We start from the raw sequence: 19,505 nt of genomic DNA, 5'->3' as shown, positions 1-19,505 counted from the left end.
GCTGCTATATGGTTTTGTGAAATAAACAGCGAAGAAAGAAAAGCATAATCCTCGCCTCCGTGTCCTTAATAGAATTGAAACTTACCGTTACTATGCTAGGCAAATTTCGATTAGTAGCTGGACTTTTTTTTCTCTCCATCCTTGTATACATGTAATAGGCTAGAACTCTGTAAAAACACAATATAGAGGTGCGTGGCTCTGTGTTGCCCACACCAGGCACTCTGGAAGTGCTACTGCGGTGTGCGTGCACACCACCTCTTATTACATCCATCTGTCGGGCCATTATGCACCTTAGGTAAAATTACTGTGAGAGATTTTATGTAAAGGTTGTGCTTGTCAATATTACTGGGCCAATACCACCTGATTGAATGAATTGTCAGCTACATCGATTTCGTAGCCTTCAAAGATAATTAAATACACATAACAATTAGACTTTCAGGGCAAGACCTATTCGCTTTACCAATGCTTGTTTAGATTGAAATGAGGTGAGATCTGGAGAATCACAAGTTAACTGTTTAAACAAGTTTGTAGGTTTCTTTGTAGTGTGTGAGTGAGCGTGCCAAGCTTTAAAATGGGACAGTAAAGAGTTTGACAGCACAGTCCATGGGATTGACAATCTCCAACTGTCCGCACAGTCTCACAAGCAGCAGGAGAGACTGCATGTGTAAGAGGGGGAGGACTCCTAGAACAGTGATTTTTTATTCTTTGTATGAGATATCCATATAGCAACATCTGAGATGTGGTGTCGAACAGACTAGTTATACAGCAAATTCTTCTTGAACACTTTGATCACGGACTAGCCTCTGGGAAATGAGGTTATGAAAGCGCGAGCGAAGAGTAGAGCGTGGCAGCATTCACAGAACGGGGCGTCCAGCGTTGGTCCAGGAAGGAGGACCAGATGCATGGCACTCAGTGAGGGTAAAGCCTGAAATGGTGAGGGTTGGACAAAGACTCCTGCTTCCCCTTGAGCTGTAGATCCTGTCCCAACCCCACTTCAACCACTGCCCAGCGGCAACCCAGCCACCTACATTACATCCACATCGTTCTATGCATAACAAGAGATCTTTCATAATCATTGTAGAATATTCCTTCCATTCGTTCTGAATAGGAGCATTCTAGACATAACAGAACGTCTATCTTTTACATTCAAAAAGGGAGTCTTTCTATTATGTATATATCGATATAAACATAGTAGAAATACTATGATGATACTTTCAAGTGCTATAGATATTCTGCCCTACTTCCTGTGCCTATTTGTATGGCATAAATACTGAAAAGAGGCCAACTAACAATTTGTGCAATCTTTGAGTTTCTACTGCCCAATTTTCTTAAGGACAATTCCTTCACAGGATGATTCCATAATTGAATTCATAATGTAAATTACTGATTAAATAAAGTCTGTTTATCTCCGAATCTGCCTTTCCTAATACAATAAAGAAAACATGACTTACCCTTTGGGTCCAGAGAGTGTTAGATAGTAATTCATCTGCACTTAAATACCTATTCTGCCCACAGTAACACCTCCTGCCGCTCTCTCAAGATACCCACACCTGGCTCCCTCGGAGGAGACTGAGATACTCTTGTCACAGGAGGGGCAGCAATAAGCAGTGTCTAAATTCTCAATGAAAACAGATTTGATCACTTCAAGACACCTTTAGTCTACAAATTTACCAGAAACCTACAACATACAGCTAAAGACTAGGGCAGGAGATATTTTATTTACCTGGCGAATCTCGCATAATTTCTGCCATTTCGAGCTATGTTTGTTACGCGAACTGCCCAAGAAAACGCCTTTATTCTGGATTGAAGAGTTAAGATCTCATTCGGTTTAAAAACCTTACCGTGGGGGTGCAGCAATGTAAATGAACTGAACGTGAGTGATTATTGTGCGCGTCACATGTGCTTTTGGGTTATTTTTTTGCATAAATTGCGACAATCGAGACAGTGCTAAAAAACAACCACCAGCCAGGCATTTTGAGCAATAAAGTGTAATTTTGAGGGGATTTCACATAAATTTCGCTTAGAAAATTATGCAAATTTCACCTAGGCCGACTAAAGACACAAAATCACCACCTGCAGGTGACAGAAAGTGGAGAGTAGGTGAGATAGAGCTGTGTTAATTTCCTACAGCCTTTCTGACGTAGCTCGATCTGATGTAGACAAACCTATGGCAGCAGAAAAGAATCACAGTTTATGGTTGAAAGACAACAAGCACATGAAAAATCTTAGACTGAGCAGGAAGGGAAAAATCCTTTACTCCTGTGGTAAATAATAAATTACCCTATCGGAGTTTCTATACATTAACAAGGATCATGCATATAATGAGAGGCAGAGTCCGTGGTGTCCGATTCAGAAGGGCTTTATTCAATAGCTCGAGCTACAGGAGAATCGGGTTCCATCTCCACTAGGGATCAGGAAGGATCGTCATCTAAATCTTTATTCACAGAGCACATTATATATAGTTAAAACATACATTGAATTGAATAAAGAAGGCGGAGCACTCCAGATGGAGCACGTGAAAGAGCGAGATAAGAGCACATTGGCGTGAAAGAGGCGTGCAAGGAGGTGTACACATGGGTGTTCACTTGATGAGACATAGGAGTGTCATAGGTGGGTGGATGCATAGAGGGGGTCTGCATGGTCAGCAGGAACCTTTACCCTACTTGTGCGCGCAAAACTGGTCATGACGTAGAATTGACGTGTAACTGGGGAGAGCTGGGGGGAGCTGACTTTAGTGCTAGTAGAAGAGTCTGGGATGTCAGAACGACCTGCACCTCTGGCATTATCTGGTATCTTGTGTTTGGAGGATGTATTGTCTGAAGTAAAGGTCGCTCGAGCAAAGGCTGCTCATAACTAAATGTTAGTGTGTGCATATATTTCTTCATGCATTGCAGGGGCCATGGGCCTTCTATGAAAACGGGTGCAGTAAATCACTTGGATGGAGACAGAAAGGCTAGGCCCTATCTTCTGCAGGCGGAATATGTTTATCCCTTTCGTTAGTCAGGAATGTGTTTCCGTGGAGCGGAGCAGATAACTGTAGGCAAAATACCGTCTTGGCAGGCCAGGCTGGGCACCTCTCGGCTGAGCAGGAAGTATGTGAGAGGTCAGGGATACATTACTAAACTGCAGCTTTCAGAACACAGGAGGCTCGGAGCCTGAATTCGGGTCCTGGCTCGGCTGTGCCATGAAAACGTGTTCATCTCGGTATTTAAATGGGTACCATGTAAATGCATTGGCAACATAGGTCTCAGTGCAGAATTAACGTTTCATCCATGGAGGGCCTAATAACTGACATGCTAATATTGGACGGAAATGCGGAAATGCAGAGGCATTATTACTACAGGCATGAGAAGGGATTTACATGAGGACATGAACATACATGGGGCATAGGTACATACATAGGGTGCGTGTAGGGGACACACTGGCCACGTAAAATTTCTATTTCCTCACTCCGCTGCCACAACAACGACCTACCTTTACACGCTGCACTTTACCACACAAGTAATTACAACGACTATTAGTAGGGAGTGCCTTGATGGACTGGTGTTGGATTTTTAAGACCAACACCTACCTTCCTGTGGCGTAGACTAGAGTTGGAATAGTGATTTATACTATTTTAAAATCTAGCGCACCCTAAAGTAAGCCATTGTAACGAATTGTGTGGTAAAGCGCTGCATGGTAACGTTGCAGTTGGGGTAGTGACTGCATTGTAAAGGCATGCGGGTTCCGTCATACAACCTAGCAGAAAGCTCTTTTTTCAACATTTATCATGTACAGCGTTTTTTGACCAAATTTGGTGGCTCCCCTGCTCATGAACAGATTCCAGGAAGGGATTTGGACTGAAACAGCTCCAAATGGAGAAAAAAACACCTTGTTTGTCTCTGAATGCTAATATTAGAATCGCTTCAGAATGGGAGAAGACAGAAAGAATGGAAAAGGAATCCTACAAGTAGGTCTAACAAAATAATCACCCTGAGTAAGAGTGCCAGCCGTTCTAGCATGCTGGGTCTGGTGGCTTAGCGGAATAATGGTCCACTGTCTGGGCCTGTATTCGACCTCATGGTTTCAGTTTCAAATCCTGATGGTCCCCTCAGTCTTTCATCCTTTGGAGATCAATAAAATGAGTACCATTGAGTTGGGTAACAATAAGCATCTGTTCTCCTGTACCTTAGTATCCTTGGGTAATACTGCGCTTTACAAATGCAAATTTTTGGTTAGGGGATAAGGCAGCCTTGCGCCCGACATCCCCTTTTTGTCCACATATGGCGCCCATCCAGTGACGTAAATGCAAATGGGGCCCCTGTAGAATTGCTGAATGGCTCTCAAGCCTTCTAATTCTCTAAGATATTCATTGGTCATAGACTGAATGGGGTACCCTGAAGGGTTTGGGCCCCCTGTAGGATTTGGCCCCCGTGTGCCACACGGATGCAGGGGTCTGCGTTCAACCCCTGTGCCCATCACCTCTCTGGCAGGTGGGGCAAAAGGTCTGAAACAACTCACAAAGGTGGCAAAGCTTCAAAAGCAGTGAAGACGCAAGGGGTGGGCCTAGCAAGTGACCACACTACATCTGTAGGGGCCCACGGGGGAGCTGGATAAAGGGAAGCTGTAAAGGTAGGAAATTAAGCCAAGACACCACAAACATCCCAAACACTGGGGCAGCCAGCAAGAAATGAATGTTCTTTCCTAAAGCTTGGTAAATACATTGATTTTGGTTTAATTCATTTGATGATAACCCCCCTGTGAGTGGAAGTCACAAAGTATTAAGAACAAATAACAGCCTGCTATCTTCCACACGCTCTGCGGCAGATTATTGTAGGAGAGGGCTGAGTGGTCTGCGTGGAGGGGCTTCACACTAGCCCATGCAGCATGTGAGCCTCAGGGGGCTCCCAAGCTTTCGAGGACTCCCAATCCTCCAAGGGTTCATGATAAGGATAATAAACGCCTGTGAGATATGGGAGGCTCAGGGCCCCTCTACACTCTCTGCGGGGGGCAGGGGAGCATCACATTGCATCACTTCTCGCATGCCTGCGGTAGTATTATTGCATGCTCCGTATTACGGCTCTACCGTGATTACCACTCCATTAGCGTGTGATATTGCACCGGTAATGTACCACGGGAAGATGATTTAAACTGTTTTTTACTCTATTTTCTCTTTCTTTAATGGCAGTGCTTAACATGAGTTAACAAATGGTTCCATAATAAGGGCTATCATGTATCATACTCTGTTTTCCATGCAAGTCAGCCCACTGCCCCTTTTGAGACGGACCAGAGTTGGCCTCTCTCAAACTTCTTTAACAATCACAAGCATTTTTTGTTCCACGTGAGGCTCATCAGTGGGATGTTGAAGACATGCCCTCAGAGTTCATATGGTGGTAAATATATGTTACCCTAACAGATTAAAGCTGAATTCAAAATTAATAGAAAAAGATAAAAATAGTAGCCCCATTTCTGAAACAAGAGCAGATGCAAGAGTCCGCCATGACTGTGGCAGCAGGGCGGAGGAAGGCCAATGGACAGGTTTGAGGGGCCAGAGCATAAGGGAGGGGAGCTAAAACTCACCTGAAATTTTTGCAGGAGGAGGGGAAGGGATGAACAGAGGGCCTCGGGTAGGGAGGGGAGTGGGAAAGACTCATGGGGAGGGGGGCCTGATCGCAAGTTCTGGAATAGCAGAAGTGACCGACTCAGAGAGAGATAAGCTGGGTTAGACTCTGGTTCAGATGTTTTGGGGATGGTTGGGGACCGTGTGGGATGGTGTGTGAGGGAGGTAGGGGTGCGAAGACGTAGGGCACAGACTCTGATAGACACTTGGGAAAGGCGAAGAAGAGATGTCTGCCCAAGAACACACTGTGTGCTGGGAGCGTAACCTGACTCCACGTGTCACTGTTCATGCAATGTAGTGTAATGTGTGGTTCAGAGGCAGAAAAAGAACAGCAGGTTAGTGTGCATGTTGGTTGTGTGTGGATGGTGGGTCCAACAGCAGCTGAGGCTGGCTCCCCAGCCCCCACTCACCGTAGGAGCAGTAAACGGGGTCTAGGCCACTGAAGGGGCCTATCTGGCAAAGGGCAGTGAAGCAGGGACCTCTGATGCTCTGCAGCTCGCCCGGGGCAGAGGCCTGTTTGAATGGTGCAGGGTATGCCAAGCTGTGTTGTCTAGTAGCCACCTTTAGAGGGGCCACAGGTGAAACGAGCACTGGGAGGTGGGAGGGTTGGGGGAATGAGGTCGCAGGAGCTACACACGGTGTAAGGGCGAAAACGAGCTCCACCTAAGCTGAAGGACCCACATATTTCACAATACCAACTGAAAACAAGTGCATGGTATTGTTTTAGACTTCAGGTTTTAGCCTGCTTCGAAATTCCTGTATTTTCTGGCACGCTCTGCATCAGCTAGCACCCGGACCACAGTACTATAGGGTACAGGGCTTTGTTTAACAAGGTGCCACCACTTTCGCTTTCTGACGTAGTGCAATGAGGTGACGAAAGTGACTGGCGGGAGTGAGGCTGGGGAGCGGAACTTATGTGGCGGGAGGTTAAAAAATTAAATACACTTTGTGACAGCAGGGGTACCTCTCCACTGCCACAGCATTAATCAACAGAGTGGAGGTGATCAAAGCACTTTTGTAACACCTCGGGTGGCTGACATGGCAACTGGAAAAGTGCTGCAATATTCAATAACGAGCACCCAGAGTGGTCCCGACTCTACCCGCCCACCTCCTCTAAAGAGCGACTGCATCAGATCAGAGCTGCCGACTCTGGACTTGAGGATCAGTCTTCGAGCCTCAGTGAATCTGGGCAAATCACTTAATCACCCCCGTGCGGTCGCTAAATAATTGTACAAATTGACATTAAAAAAGCAGTGATCTCAGAAGGGTGGCCGAGTAATGTAAATAGACACAGAGATGTACCAGACAGTGCAGGAGACCCGCGGGTCCCTCTCCAGCTGCTTGTCCTCACTCAGCCGCCAGCTCAGCTCGTCGCACAGGGACTCGGGGCAACTGGGGGGCGAGAACAAAGTAAAGGACAACAAGTTGGAAACTAAAAAAATCCAAGATATAACTAAACATTTTGACCCACTCCACAGGGATAGCATGAAGAACCTCTATCCACCGGATCGGTTCGGTTCCAAATCCCCCATGAGCCATGGAGGCAGTTAAAAAGCAGGATCTACCATATCAAACATCCTTCTCTGAGTCTACCATTGCCCTAGGATACCAAATTCGGTCTGTCTCATCTAGTACTCGGTATAATACCCTACGATTATGCGAAGTATGCCTTCCAGGAGGGTGTAAGTCTATGCTGGACCATATGTATTAGGGATGGTAGATATTGCTATAGCCTCTCTGCCAGTACCTTGCTAAGTATTTTAAAATCAAGGTTCAGCATCGAGACTGGGCATACTTAGTCTGAAAGTGCAACAGAATCTTCAGATTTAATAAATCTGAAGTCCCTAAAGTTACTTTCGCTTTTGAAAAGTGAATGTTCCTTTCATGGACCTCGGCAAAGGAATCTTGTAAGGACAAATCATCAGCTTCCAGGGAACAGAAGGCTGTGCTAATGCAGACACTGCATATGACCTGTGCTGAGCTTCATGCGGCTGGGCCTTTAATATGTTGCCTCACTTCGCCAACTTGTTGACTGTCTTATAAACGAACCTGAATGCCGTTGTCACCTCTCCGCTATGTAGGCTTTTTAAAGCTGCATGCGATTGAGGAGTCTCAAGAGATCTCACCCCAATACATGTACAAAAAATACAGGCATTTACTGGATTGCTGTTTCTCAGGCAAGATGAGCAGAAAAACTGCAGATCCCCTATTGAAAACCGCTTGAGGCACGCTGCTCATTACTTCACCCTAAAGCATTACGGCAGAAGAAGCACGATCCGGAGAAGTATAAAACATGGATAAACAGCTACAAAACGAAATCAAACCACGATCCCACAGGATGAAATGAAGGAAAGGTTGGTTCTAGTAAAAGCTAGTGGCAGAAAAAACAAGTGGCAGGGAAAGCGTTCGCTTTCACTTCCGCTTGACAAAAAAAAGAAGCCATGGCCTATTGGTGTCTATTACGCGCACCAAGCGCGTAGTAGACACCAATATGCCATGGGCGGAGCAATGCCCCTGCCTTTGGCCAATTAAGGGCAGTCTTTTATAAAAAAAAAGATGCACGCAAAGGCCAATCGCGTAGCACAATAGGAATCGCACACGCACAAGCATGTGCGATTCCTAGGTCAGCTTCGATTCCCCATTTTCACCTACTAAATGTCTCGTGCAGCGCGAGCACTGCTACGCAGTGCACCGCTAGGCGTGAGACCTAAAAACATACCAACAGGTTAAATCGCCAACAAGGTGGTAAAGGGACGAGCAGGTATTTTTGCAAAGTCAGAAGTGGCCAAAAAGGACCACATTATAAGTGTCCAGTAAAATCTAGACTCTGATATATGTGATAACTCATGTTATTGCATATATAGAATTATATTTGGGGATTTTATTGCACCCGCCAATACAGATATGATTTATTGCATCTGGTAAACAACATGCACCACAGTATTGTTATTTATCAGGTGCAATAAATATTGCACGTAGCACATGGCCACTTGTAATGAGGGCTTTAGTGTGTTCAAGTTCAAAAGAGATCAGAAGCACTGAATCACTCTATGTCACAATTTTGAGGTCAATAATGGCAACCTGCCCATGGGTTGACCTCAATACAGACTACTCCTATATCATCAAGGTAAGCACATAAAGGGAAGTATAGAAATACTGTTCTAACTCCACACTACCTACCTTCACAATATAGTTGTAGTTGAAACTGCGGAGTCGATGTATGCACATGTTGGTATTAAAACTTCAGTATGGTGATTGACCACCACAGCATCACAATGAGGTCATTTTGGGGGAGTTTGGAAAGATAGGGTTTGAACTGCACCTAAGAAGGAGCAAGTCTGAGGTGCAAAGGTAGGTCCTTGCAGAGTTTTGGTCGAGATACATAGAAAGCCTGAAGGCATGCAAGTTCTTTTTGAGTTGCTTGTGCTGGCAGCATGGCCCAGATGTGCTCCTGCCAGTAACAGAACATAAATGTGTATTTGTAAAGAGCATGTTCACCCCGAAGGGTATCTTGGAGCTGAATAACAGATGTCTATTGTTACCGAACTCAATAGTACTCATTTTATTGACCTCAGCAGGATGAAAGGTTGAGTTGACCCACTGGGATTTGAACTTGTGACTTTGAGATCAAACACAGGCCCCTACTGGGGATGCATTAGTCCACTAAGCCCAAGACCTGGCCACCAGTGAGAGGGCCACCCTACACCTTGGGTTTGTTCAGAGGCAACAAAGGACTGTTACAGGTGACGTGTTTTATAGATCACACAACCACTATGAAGTGAATTCTCTTAGAGAAAAAAGAGAGAGCCAAAGTTGTTCTTTCAACTGAGGGAGGATCTTTTCAATCTTGGTTCGGTGATCAGTCATGCGGCCACATGGACACGTTTGATAGCTGTCAATGAGGACCTTGAATGACAAGAGAGGCATGCATTACCCCCGACAATGTGTCCTAAGACAACGGTATGGACCATGGAGAAGAAATTCGTACAGGGGGGAAAGGGCTTGATTTTGAGCAGTCATGTACGCTGGTTTATACTGTTCTGTTATAAGCTCCTTGGAAGACAGAGAGCGCTCAAAGAGGACGCACAAAAATATAGTGAATGGAGTAAAGATTTTTTGTTAAAAAGTGAAAGATGAAACACACTACATTAGGAAGCTTATGTAATCAAAGTTATTTGAACTGCACTATTGAGTATTTGGTGATGGAAAAGATCTGCAATTTAGTGAATTTCGATGAGAAGAAAAAGCAATATGATTATTCAAGGTATACTAACGGTACTTGAATATAGGACCAAAGCAGAAACTCTACAATTTTGAACCTCAAATATGCAAGGCTGGGCTTTAAATGGGAAGAAAAAACTGGGCGGGGGGTCTGTCAAAGGAGCGTAGCTGATTTAATTAAGGGCGTGGCCTAAAACACATAAGTTAGAAATCTCTGCTTAGCATTAGGTCCCGCCCGATTGGTATTGTCCTGCCTCTTTCTGTCTTTGAATCCCGACATATATTGCAACAAGAAATTTAACACCTACAGCAAGCCAGGACTATTGGCTTTGTCAATGGTTGTTAGTGCGTAAGATAAATAAGCAACAACAATGGCATCTTGGTATAAATGCTTCAGTTCTGAAATGATGAGTCTGTGAAAGAACTGGAACGAGTGAGTCCCTTTAAAGATGCATCAAAGGCTGTGAAGGGTGGTACTGCTGCCAAGTTAAGATTTTTTTTTACTCAGATGGTGAGAGCAATATTAGAGAGCCCAAAAGGGACCAGTCTTGGCACCTGCTTTTTAAAACTGCCAGTGCTGAGCACCGGCAGGACCAGGCCCACCTAAAGCCCTGATGCAAGGTCTGAAAAATGGAAACTGCACCCACATTCTTTGTGGCAGAACTGTTTTATTTATCTATGTTCACCTGTGCATATTTCCATTAGCCTGCAACTGCAACTTATTTTCCTCCTGTCTCAATAACACATGTCGAAGCATGAAACACATGTATATAACCCTTTTTCACATTTCCTTGGCACAGTCCAGTTGTAACTTCACTACTTACCTATAATAAGAAAGAAAATCACTACTATACTGTAATGATTTACTTAATTTAAGTAGTGACATCACAATGCATGCTGCACGAGCTAGAAGTCAATGTGCAGAACTAATGTCCGATTAGACCATTAACTGCACATAAACAATTTAACTGCAATCAATGTTAGCTCCCTTTCTTTAACTGATATTTCATTCACCATATGCTAAGGATACACTTATCGAGTTACTTTGTGTAAAGCACCTACTAGGTTCACAACTGGTGAGCAGTCAACCAAATTCACGTTCTAAACCATTAACTCAGATTTGATAAGGACAATTAAATGGTAAAACAGCGTCTATTACAAGCCTATTGAGGTGTGTGTGTTTTAACTCTACACTGAACAATTAATTGCTAATCGTTTTAACTATATCATAATGAGAGAATTTGTCATAGTATTTATTAAGATAGGTACTTAATATCTGTTTCCTTAGTCCTAGGCGTGGGCTCTGTGCATCTGCATTCCGTGCACACTTCTAGCCCTAGGAAACAAATACGTTCACCTATTACTTTTATTATTTCACTCTAGAACTAGAGAAAATGTTCTTTTCCCACATGCCATAATATTTTTATATGTGACACGAAACATACATAGAGTGGTAAATGTTACTACACTATCTGCATACCATGAACACCTGGCTCCTTTGTGGGTAAGGCGCATGCTCGGAGGAATGTGATTAGTATTTGCATGGGGATGTACCATGTTACAACGCATACCGTTACAACTACCTACCATTACAACGCGACCATTACAACGCATACCATTACAACGCATAGCGCTTTGGGGTGCTGGATAGTGGTAAGTATAATTTACTATTCTAACTCCAGTCCCCGTGGACCCTAGGGAAGGTGTTGGATAGTAAATTATACTTATTCCCTATCCTATAGCGCCCCCCAGCGCAATGCGTTGTAATGGTATGCGTTGTAAAAGTCGCGTTGTAATGGTAGTGCGGAGTAACGAATGCGTTGTAACAGGTGCATACCTTTGCATGGCAGACATTTTGTGAACTACCTGGAAATGCCAACTCTTACACATCTCAGCCTAGCTTAGAAGTGTGATATGTATGCGCACATTTCCCACAATCTTCTAACACTTCCTTATGCATAATCCAGCTTTGTGCATTGCCAGAACATTATACATGCACAATGCACAATTCACAGATGAACACAGAAAAGCTTAGTAAACTGGGCATCTTGTCCAGGAACTTCATTATTACACACAAACAAGGATAGTAAAGGACAGATGAATTCTACTTGGCCTCACCTGCTGTGAACGTGTGTACATGGGCAGCTGCACTTCATCGCATTCGTATTTAGAAATACAGTTTGCATCGAACAAATACCGCAAGGTGCCTTCAACCTGCCCATGTATTTTTCGTACGATCACTGGTCGATGCTTCCGCAGATACTCAGATGGCTCTGAGATCTCCTCTACCTTCAGTAGCTCCACCTCTGTCGGTTGCCGCGTCTTTCCAACCTCTTCCAGGGCAGCTACTAGGAGTTCATACCCTTGGTCTCCCTTATTCCACAGAATGTCCAAAAGGGCGCGCGCAAGACGCGAAATCCCATGTCCTCGAATACTCACATTCTCATAGTCTTCCCAGGTTAACACCTCCCATGAGAGCAAATAATCAAGAACGCCTTCAAAGTTCTCCACTGATCCACCGGCTAAAGCCAACACCAGCTGGCTCCGGCGAGTCTTGAGAAGCTCCTGGGCACACATCCCACATCATTGCGAGCATCAGAAGAAGACAGAGGGACTAGAAGATCGAGCTGCCAAACCTAGGGACGAAGGAGACAAAACATGAAATGTTGGCGAATTAATCATATGTCTAACGTGGATCCCATAGTCAGCTCCTACCCTGTGGCAGCTGTTTCCTGATTTGTATGTGCCAAAAATACATCACCATCATCAAGGGACACAACAGAAGCCAGACAATGTCATAGGGAGGGGTTGCAAGACCACAAAAGGGGAAGGAAGTAGATGTGTATAAACTACAGTTTGAAGATAAACCAATCTCCAACTCTCTAACATTAAAGTCTTAAGAAAGAAAAATGTGTTTTTAATGGTCACATCTAGTTTACGCAGAGAAAAAAAACAGGCTTTAGGATCATGAATAGTTTCAGCAGAGGTTACAAAGTATTACAAAGAGAAAGTCTGTTTATTTTATTTTGTGGTCTACATGTTCTAGCTTGGAAGGAAATTATTTGGGGAAGTCCAAGTTTTCATAATTACGATAATGCACATGATTCATACACTTTTAATTTTATGCAGACCTGAGGCAGAGGCACGTGGAGGGAAAACGGTGGTGAAATATGTTAACAGGGTATTTCGAATACATGGATCACAAAATACATCACGAGTTCCCCTGTACTTCTGATGGGGGGGGGGTAGTATAAATAGGGTCCGTACCCATTGGCATTATGAGCTACACAGGAAAATTGCAGTTATGATGCATTTCAGACAGGCACTTTGATTGCTGGAAAATCCTAATATTGTTTCCACATTCCAAATGATGTACCTGGGGTGATGTTACACCCTAATATGATTTCACACCTATATTGTGTTCCCCAAAAAGGTTACCTCTCATGCTAATGTTACACAAAGGTTGATGCTTGCTTATAGATATTTTTTTAATCCTAAATGTGTTCCCAGAAAGGTTTTATTGCACCTTAAAGTGACTTTGCACCTAAATATTTTTTTCTCCTCAATATTTTCCACACTTCTGCTGATGTTGCATCAAGGGTGATTTGTACCTAAATGTGATTTAACTCCTATATGTGATAATGCAATCCTGCTTATTTTGCACCAAGGGAGATTCTGCACCTAAAACTGCTTTCATGCCTACACGTCAGTTGAAAGACATTATAGTACACACCTTTACAATTTAATAAGGTAACCCAATGTTATAGGATGGGAGAGGTGGACCTTACAGTAGTGAAAACATTTTTTAGGAGTTTCTCACTACCAAGACATGTAAAACTTAAAAACCCATGTACTACTTTTTAAATACGATGCACCCTGCCTTATTGGGTGTTTAGGTCCAAGCTGGGGATGACATGTGTTTTTAAAAGGAAGGTTTGGTCCTGGCAAAGGGGTTGGTTAAAACTGCACCACAGGCTGCAGTGGCAGGCCTGGGCATGTATTAAAAGGCTACTTTCATAAGGGGTGGGGGCACAATGAGTTTTGCAGGCCCACTGGCAGCATTTAATTTTGAGGCCCTGGGTACATATATTACCACATTACTAGGAACTTATACGTAAAGTAAATGTGCATTTTAGTGTAAGCCAATTCTAACATGTTTCAGGAGTGAGCACAAGCACTTTAACACTGGTTAGCAGTGGTGAAATTCACAGAGTGTTATAGCCAGCAAAAATACATTTGGGGGGATAGGGGCATTGGCTTGCCCATTCTGGGCAGCCCCCACCCTACACTAAGCAAAAAAAAATCCCTGATTCCTAGTTGGCGTTCTGCCACCCGGGGGAGCAGATCTGCAGCTACCGCCTCACCTGCCCCTTAGGAGAGGCTGAAAGACTTGCGTCCCCATTTATGTGGTGTGGGGCCATGGCCATATCCACTGTGGGCTGTCCCCACTCCTCTTTAATAAAAGAAATCCCTGTTGTCTAGTGAGCTTTCTGCCACCAGGGAGCAGATCAGAGGTAATAACACCCATCTGGCCCCCATGGGGACAGAAAGACTGTTAGGAGGGTGTGGAGGCATTGGCAGCCCATTTTGGGCAGCCCCCACTCCTACATATTCAAAACAAAAATCCCTGGTGTCTAGTGTGCTTTCTGTCCCCCCCCCCCCCCTAGGGTGCAGGTCAGGGGCTATTTCCCCCATCTGCCCCCAGGGGAGGCATAGAGAATGAATGTACGAACATAAATTTAGGATGAGTAAAGTGCTATGACATGGAAGAACGGGTGGTGGAGGGAAGTGCTATGACATGGACACCACTTCTTTTTTGCTGTTATGGCGATGGGGAGGCAATACGGATAGCAGCGGGAGGGCGAACAAGTGGGAGTGCCATCATGAACAACTGAAGGCGAATGAGGGACGAAAGAAGTGCTATAATACTGTCAGCAGTGTCTGTATCACAGTGCTTTTTTTGGGGGGGGGGCATCACACACAAGGAGAGGGAAGGTAACAGGAATCTGACGTAGACCACAGGAGGGGTGAGGGTGGGAGCAAGGGGACACAGACAAGGGGAGGATGGGAGCATGGCAACACAGACAATGGGAGGGTGAGAGAGTGGGAGTGAGACAACGCAGACGATGGGAGGGTGGAAGCACGCCAACATGGACAAAGGTAGGAGATCAGGAGGGGCAAGCGACGACATGGACAGTGGGGGAGCAAGCAACAACATGGACACTGCGTGGGGTAAGCAACAATACAGACAGAGGGTGGGGTCAACCAACATCATGACAGCGGGTGGAGCAAGCATAAATGCAAATAGTGAGAGGGGGTAAGCAACAACACAAACAGCGGGTGGAAGCAACATTAGGGACAGAAGCATACAGGTAATAAAGAGCGACATGAAGAATGGAGAGGGCACATGAGGGAAGCAACTTGCACACACATGCACTCTCACAGGATGCTTCCACAGAAATAAAAAAGGTCCCAAAACACAAGCAGCGAAACAATGTATGCCCATGCCCCTGTAAATGTAAATGTAAATGTAAATGTATAGGCATTTATATAGCGCACTACTTACCCGGAGGGTCCCAAGGCGCTTCGACCGCTGCGAAACCCTTCCTGGCTTCCCTGAGAGATGGTCCCTTAATGGGTATCTCCAGGGTGAGACCAGGCATCCCCGGCGGTCTGGTGGGGCCGTTAGTGAAGATGAGGCAAGCTAATGCCCAGAGTTGCCGAGTGTGATCGCTGATCAGAGTGGGCACCGAGGCGAGAGAATTATCGAGTCCGCTGACCCTGGTCCAGAAACCTGCCGCGCCGGGAATCGAACCCTGGTCCCGGGCCGTCCTCTGCTCTCGGGTCTGCCGCCTCTAACCAGTGGATGTATGACGTTACTCCGCATACTTTTACTCCGCATACCGTTACAACGCGACTTTTACAACGCATACCATTACAACGCATAGCGCTTTGAGGTGCTGGATAGTGGTAAGTATAGTTTACTATTCTAACTCCAGTCCCCGTGGACCCTAGGGAAGGTGTTGGATAGTAAATTATACTTATTCCCTATCCTAGAGCGCCCCCCAGCGCAATGCGTTGTAATGGTATGCGGAGTAAAAGTCGCGTTGTAATGGTAGTGCGGAGTAAAAGATGCGTTGTAACGGGTGTATACCCTAACCAGTGAGCCACACTGGTGTCCTCTTCTTCTGAAACAGAAGAAGAGGACATGAAGCCAGCACACATTGATCAAAGAAAATGAATGAAGACTAAATCAACCATTGATAAGCAATGGGCGGGCTCCAAGGACACTGTAAGCCAACAAAATGTTTGAGACTTAACAGTGCACAAGCTCTGTCAGGTGACACCTTAACATGTTGACCTAGATCTCAAAAGAGACTTTAAACAATGTCACGATTCCAAGGTGCATGAGAATATTGAACCTTCTACCAAGTAGATGCAGAAGCCTCCATGTCAACATGAATAACAGTTAAGGCAAATTGTAGTTCCATGGAAATGACAAGCATTACCAAAGCTAGAAGGCCAGGCTTTAATGTGCCAATACATGTAAACAGAGGCGTTCACAAATTCTGGTTACATGAGTTACAAGCACAATTGCTGTTTCTCGCTTTAAAGCCTGCAGCACTCATTATGCCATGGCTGAGGAAGGGAAAAAACATGAATTACTTTCTATATGGAATGCATATAGAAGAAAAATTAATGAATGTGCTAAATAGCATGATAATTGAGTGTACTTTTTAGATGTACTTTAGTCTCTCAAGCCTTCCAACAGAAGCATTTCCTGGATGGCAGAATGATAGCCCAAGCAATCAATAGCATGAGTTGAGGGAGTAATACTCCTCTGGGTGGCAACAAAGCCTGCTCCATGTATATTTTAAAGAATTGGTAACAATACGTATACAGACAGTTATGCAACCAAGCTGTTGTGTGTTTCCTACATGGATATTGTTGTTTTCCCTAGGTTAGCCTAACAATGCACGTTGTAGGCCGCTTTTGCTTTAAAGTGCATGCTTGTATTTTGTGCCACATTGTATTTTCAAATATAGTCAGCACATTTTGTTTGTTCTGTTCCTGGGATTTAGTCTGTACAGCCTGGGCAAGGTCAAACACTGCTTTTTGTCATTCTCTGTGGTTGGACACTAGCACCTAGAAATAATAGGGAGTGGACATTGGCAGGCATTGTAGAGGTCTTGAGACAAGAGAGCTGCATCAGCTGGGATGTAAAATAACTATCTATGATGCTACGGTATGAGGTCCGCTGCCAAATTCAGAGATCTATAATCTATGATCATTTAGCTTTAGTAGCGAGGGTGGGTTTAGGCAAATCTGTCAGATAATATGACAGGCTTTTTATTGTATACATTCTAGTAGCTATGCTAATGACATTATTGACCTGTATTAGTTTGCTAATTGTGATGCAACTAATGCACATTTGAGCACAATAGTTTAAATAAACATTATAACTTTCGGCGTGTCGCTTTTCTATTTATTGTGGACAAGTACGAGTGAGAGAACAAAAAGGGGTGACCTGCTACCAAGATTCTGAGAGGGTGAGTGTATTGTGTTCTGGGGTGCCAAATCCGTTGTCTTTCTGGAAAGGTTAGGAGTGCAAGTGAGGCTCTATGAGCTAGTCAGATTCGGGCCCACAGATACTGATGGGGTATGGGTATGGTGACTCAGTTCCTCCATGTGGATGTGCTATGGTCCCAAGCATAGTTCTGTTCCTGAGAAGAACCCTTGCAATATACCACCACCATCGTTTGGTCTGGTACTTATTTGCAGGTCTCCTTAGTAGTGCTTGTGCATGTCCAGAATACCCTCGCACCTTTTTCCCGGAGATGTTCGTGGTGTTAGGGATTAATCCTCCGCAGTGTTTAGGAAGCAACTGACTGTTGGTTTTTCAAGCTTGAATATAAAAAGGTTCATACCCAGTTTGTGTACCACTTTGAATCTATTTCAGTTTTTTGGATGACACAGCTTGTGGCCATTGTAGTCAACTGCAGACCAGCTGTTTCTGCGCTTTTACCCAACATTAACTTCCTAATGCAGGTGGCCCTCTTATTTTTGATGTTGAAGTCGATGCAGCATATGGCCTTGAAGTTTTTTATTCTTGGGTCACATTTCCTGCTATGCATGGTCAATCTAATACATCCCAGACCTACGTTACACTTGCATCACCTAATGGGTGTAGACCTTATGCGTTTCTTGAAATTCCTTTCACCTACTGGGAACACCAAAATTGGTTCCTTGGTGCCCTCCTCCATATAGCTGGAGCTGTCCGCATAGGCCCCCTTAGTAACGAGGGGCCAACTTGACCAACACTAGCAGGATATACACCATATCCTGATTTGGCTAATAAAAATCGTGTACAATCATTGGTCTAGTTGCCTTGTAAAGATGCTCGATTTAGTTTGTTTCACATACCTTGATGGCAGGCCCAGCCAGAATTGGCTTGCAGGGGCAAGCCCAGTTGCCTGCAGCGCCCAACATAAGTCCTGTAATAATTAATTCAGTTATGATCAAAAGACCCACTAAATATGAGGAAATCCCATTTTGGGTAACGTAAAAATATCGATCAACTTGAAGCTGCGTTTCCCCTGGTTCACTGACAGAATATCGAAAACACAAATATCGTCTGGACAGAATATAGTGTCAAAAGTATCGAGGACCAAAAAATCAAGGAGGTAAGTGCAAATAGGTAAGTATACATTTACTATTATTAACTCCACATCTACGTACCTTGAAAATATATATATGGCCACGGTACATATATTTGGAGTTATATACAGTAAAACTTTACTTACCTACAGAAACTCACCTTCATGATCTTTTTGTCATAATACTTTGTCCTACGATATGTGTGTTTTCGATATTCTGTCTAAATGCTGTTTCCCCTTAAAGGGACCACAAGACAAGCACAGAATGTTGACAATATGTTTTCCCACTGAGATGGTTTCCATCATTGCATACTGTAACACTTGGGGGATGTTTTCTGCAGCTGTCTATACGGTCTGTGATAGCACTCACATGATGCCCGTCTTACCAGTTATTCTCAAATAGATACAGAAAAGCACTGGGTAGTTGCTGCCCTGGATTTTGGTATGAAACTACTGGGGAATTTTACTATAGTGTCCGAAATTATTCTGTCTAATATTCAAGGTGAAGCAGCCACTCAGCTATATGCCAGCGGCTCACAGCGGTTGCACTAGCCAACTGTGTATGTGACTTGTCTATAATTGTTGTTGATGTGTTCACATCCTAAGGATGCAATCATTTGGGAGCCAGACCCACTAAACCACCTCTTGGCAAGCTTGGTACAGACAAGGAGGTTAAGTAGGACCAGGAGTTTGTTAAAAAACCATGGAATAAATATAAACTGCCACAGAAAGGTAAACCTTGCAGAGGTTCTCCACCCTCGGAGTCCTCTGAGAGGAGGTACGATTATCGTGATCATATTACAATAAAACCTCCTGACAGATATCAGATTCCTGATACACGTTCTCCTCGTTCCTTTCAGGAATTGTCTGATCAGCAGTATGATGAGGAGGGCGATCTGAATGCAGACAAGAAAAGTATGTGATACCGTAATGGGAGACACCAAGCTCGTCTGACGTAAAGATAAAGTAGAAGGACAGACCTCCTCAATATCAAGCCCTGTTTCAGAAAAAGAAAGTTGCGGCTTTAA

The 19,505-nt window shown here is 44.3% G+C and overlaps 1 protein-coding gene across 2 annotated transcripts in view; it reads right to left on the bottom strand.

The window, feature by feature from the left end:
* NOD2 (nucleotide binding oligomerization domain containing 2) overlaps positions 1–19,505 on the bottom strand; it is a 322,787-nt gene that overhangs the window by 244,964 nt on the left and 58,318 nt on the right. For both annotated transcript variants that reach the window (XM_086945155.1, XM_086945154.1), the window contains exon 2: positions 11,939–12,456. In XM_086945155.1, the coding sequence (XP_086801281.1) occupies positions 11,939–12,397 (459 nt within the window). In that variant the 5' untranslated portion in view covers positions 12,398–12,456. The remainder of the gene's footprint in view (positions 1–11,938; positions 12,457–19,505) is intronic.

This window comes from Lissotriton vulgaris, chromosome 12 (genome assembly GCF_964263255.1).
Source record: "Lissotriton vulgaris chromosome 12, aLisVul1.2, whole genome shotgun sequence".
Classification (NCBI taxonomy): Eukaryota; Metazoa; Chordata; class Amphibia; order Caudata; family Salamandridae; genus Lissotriton; species Lissotriton vulgaris.
The sequence above is the reverse complement of the archived record's forward strand: the minus strand, read 5'-3'. Positions and strand labels throughout refer to the sequence as shown.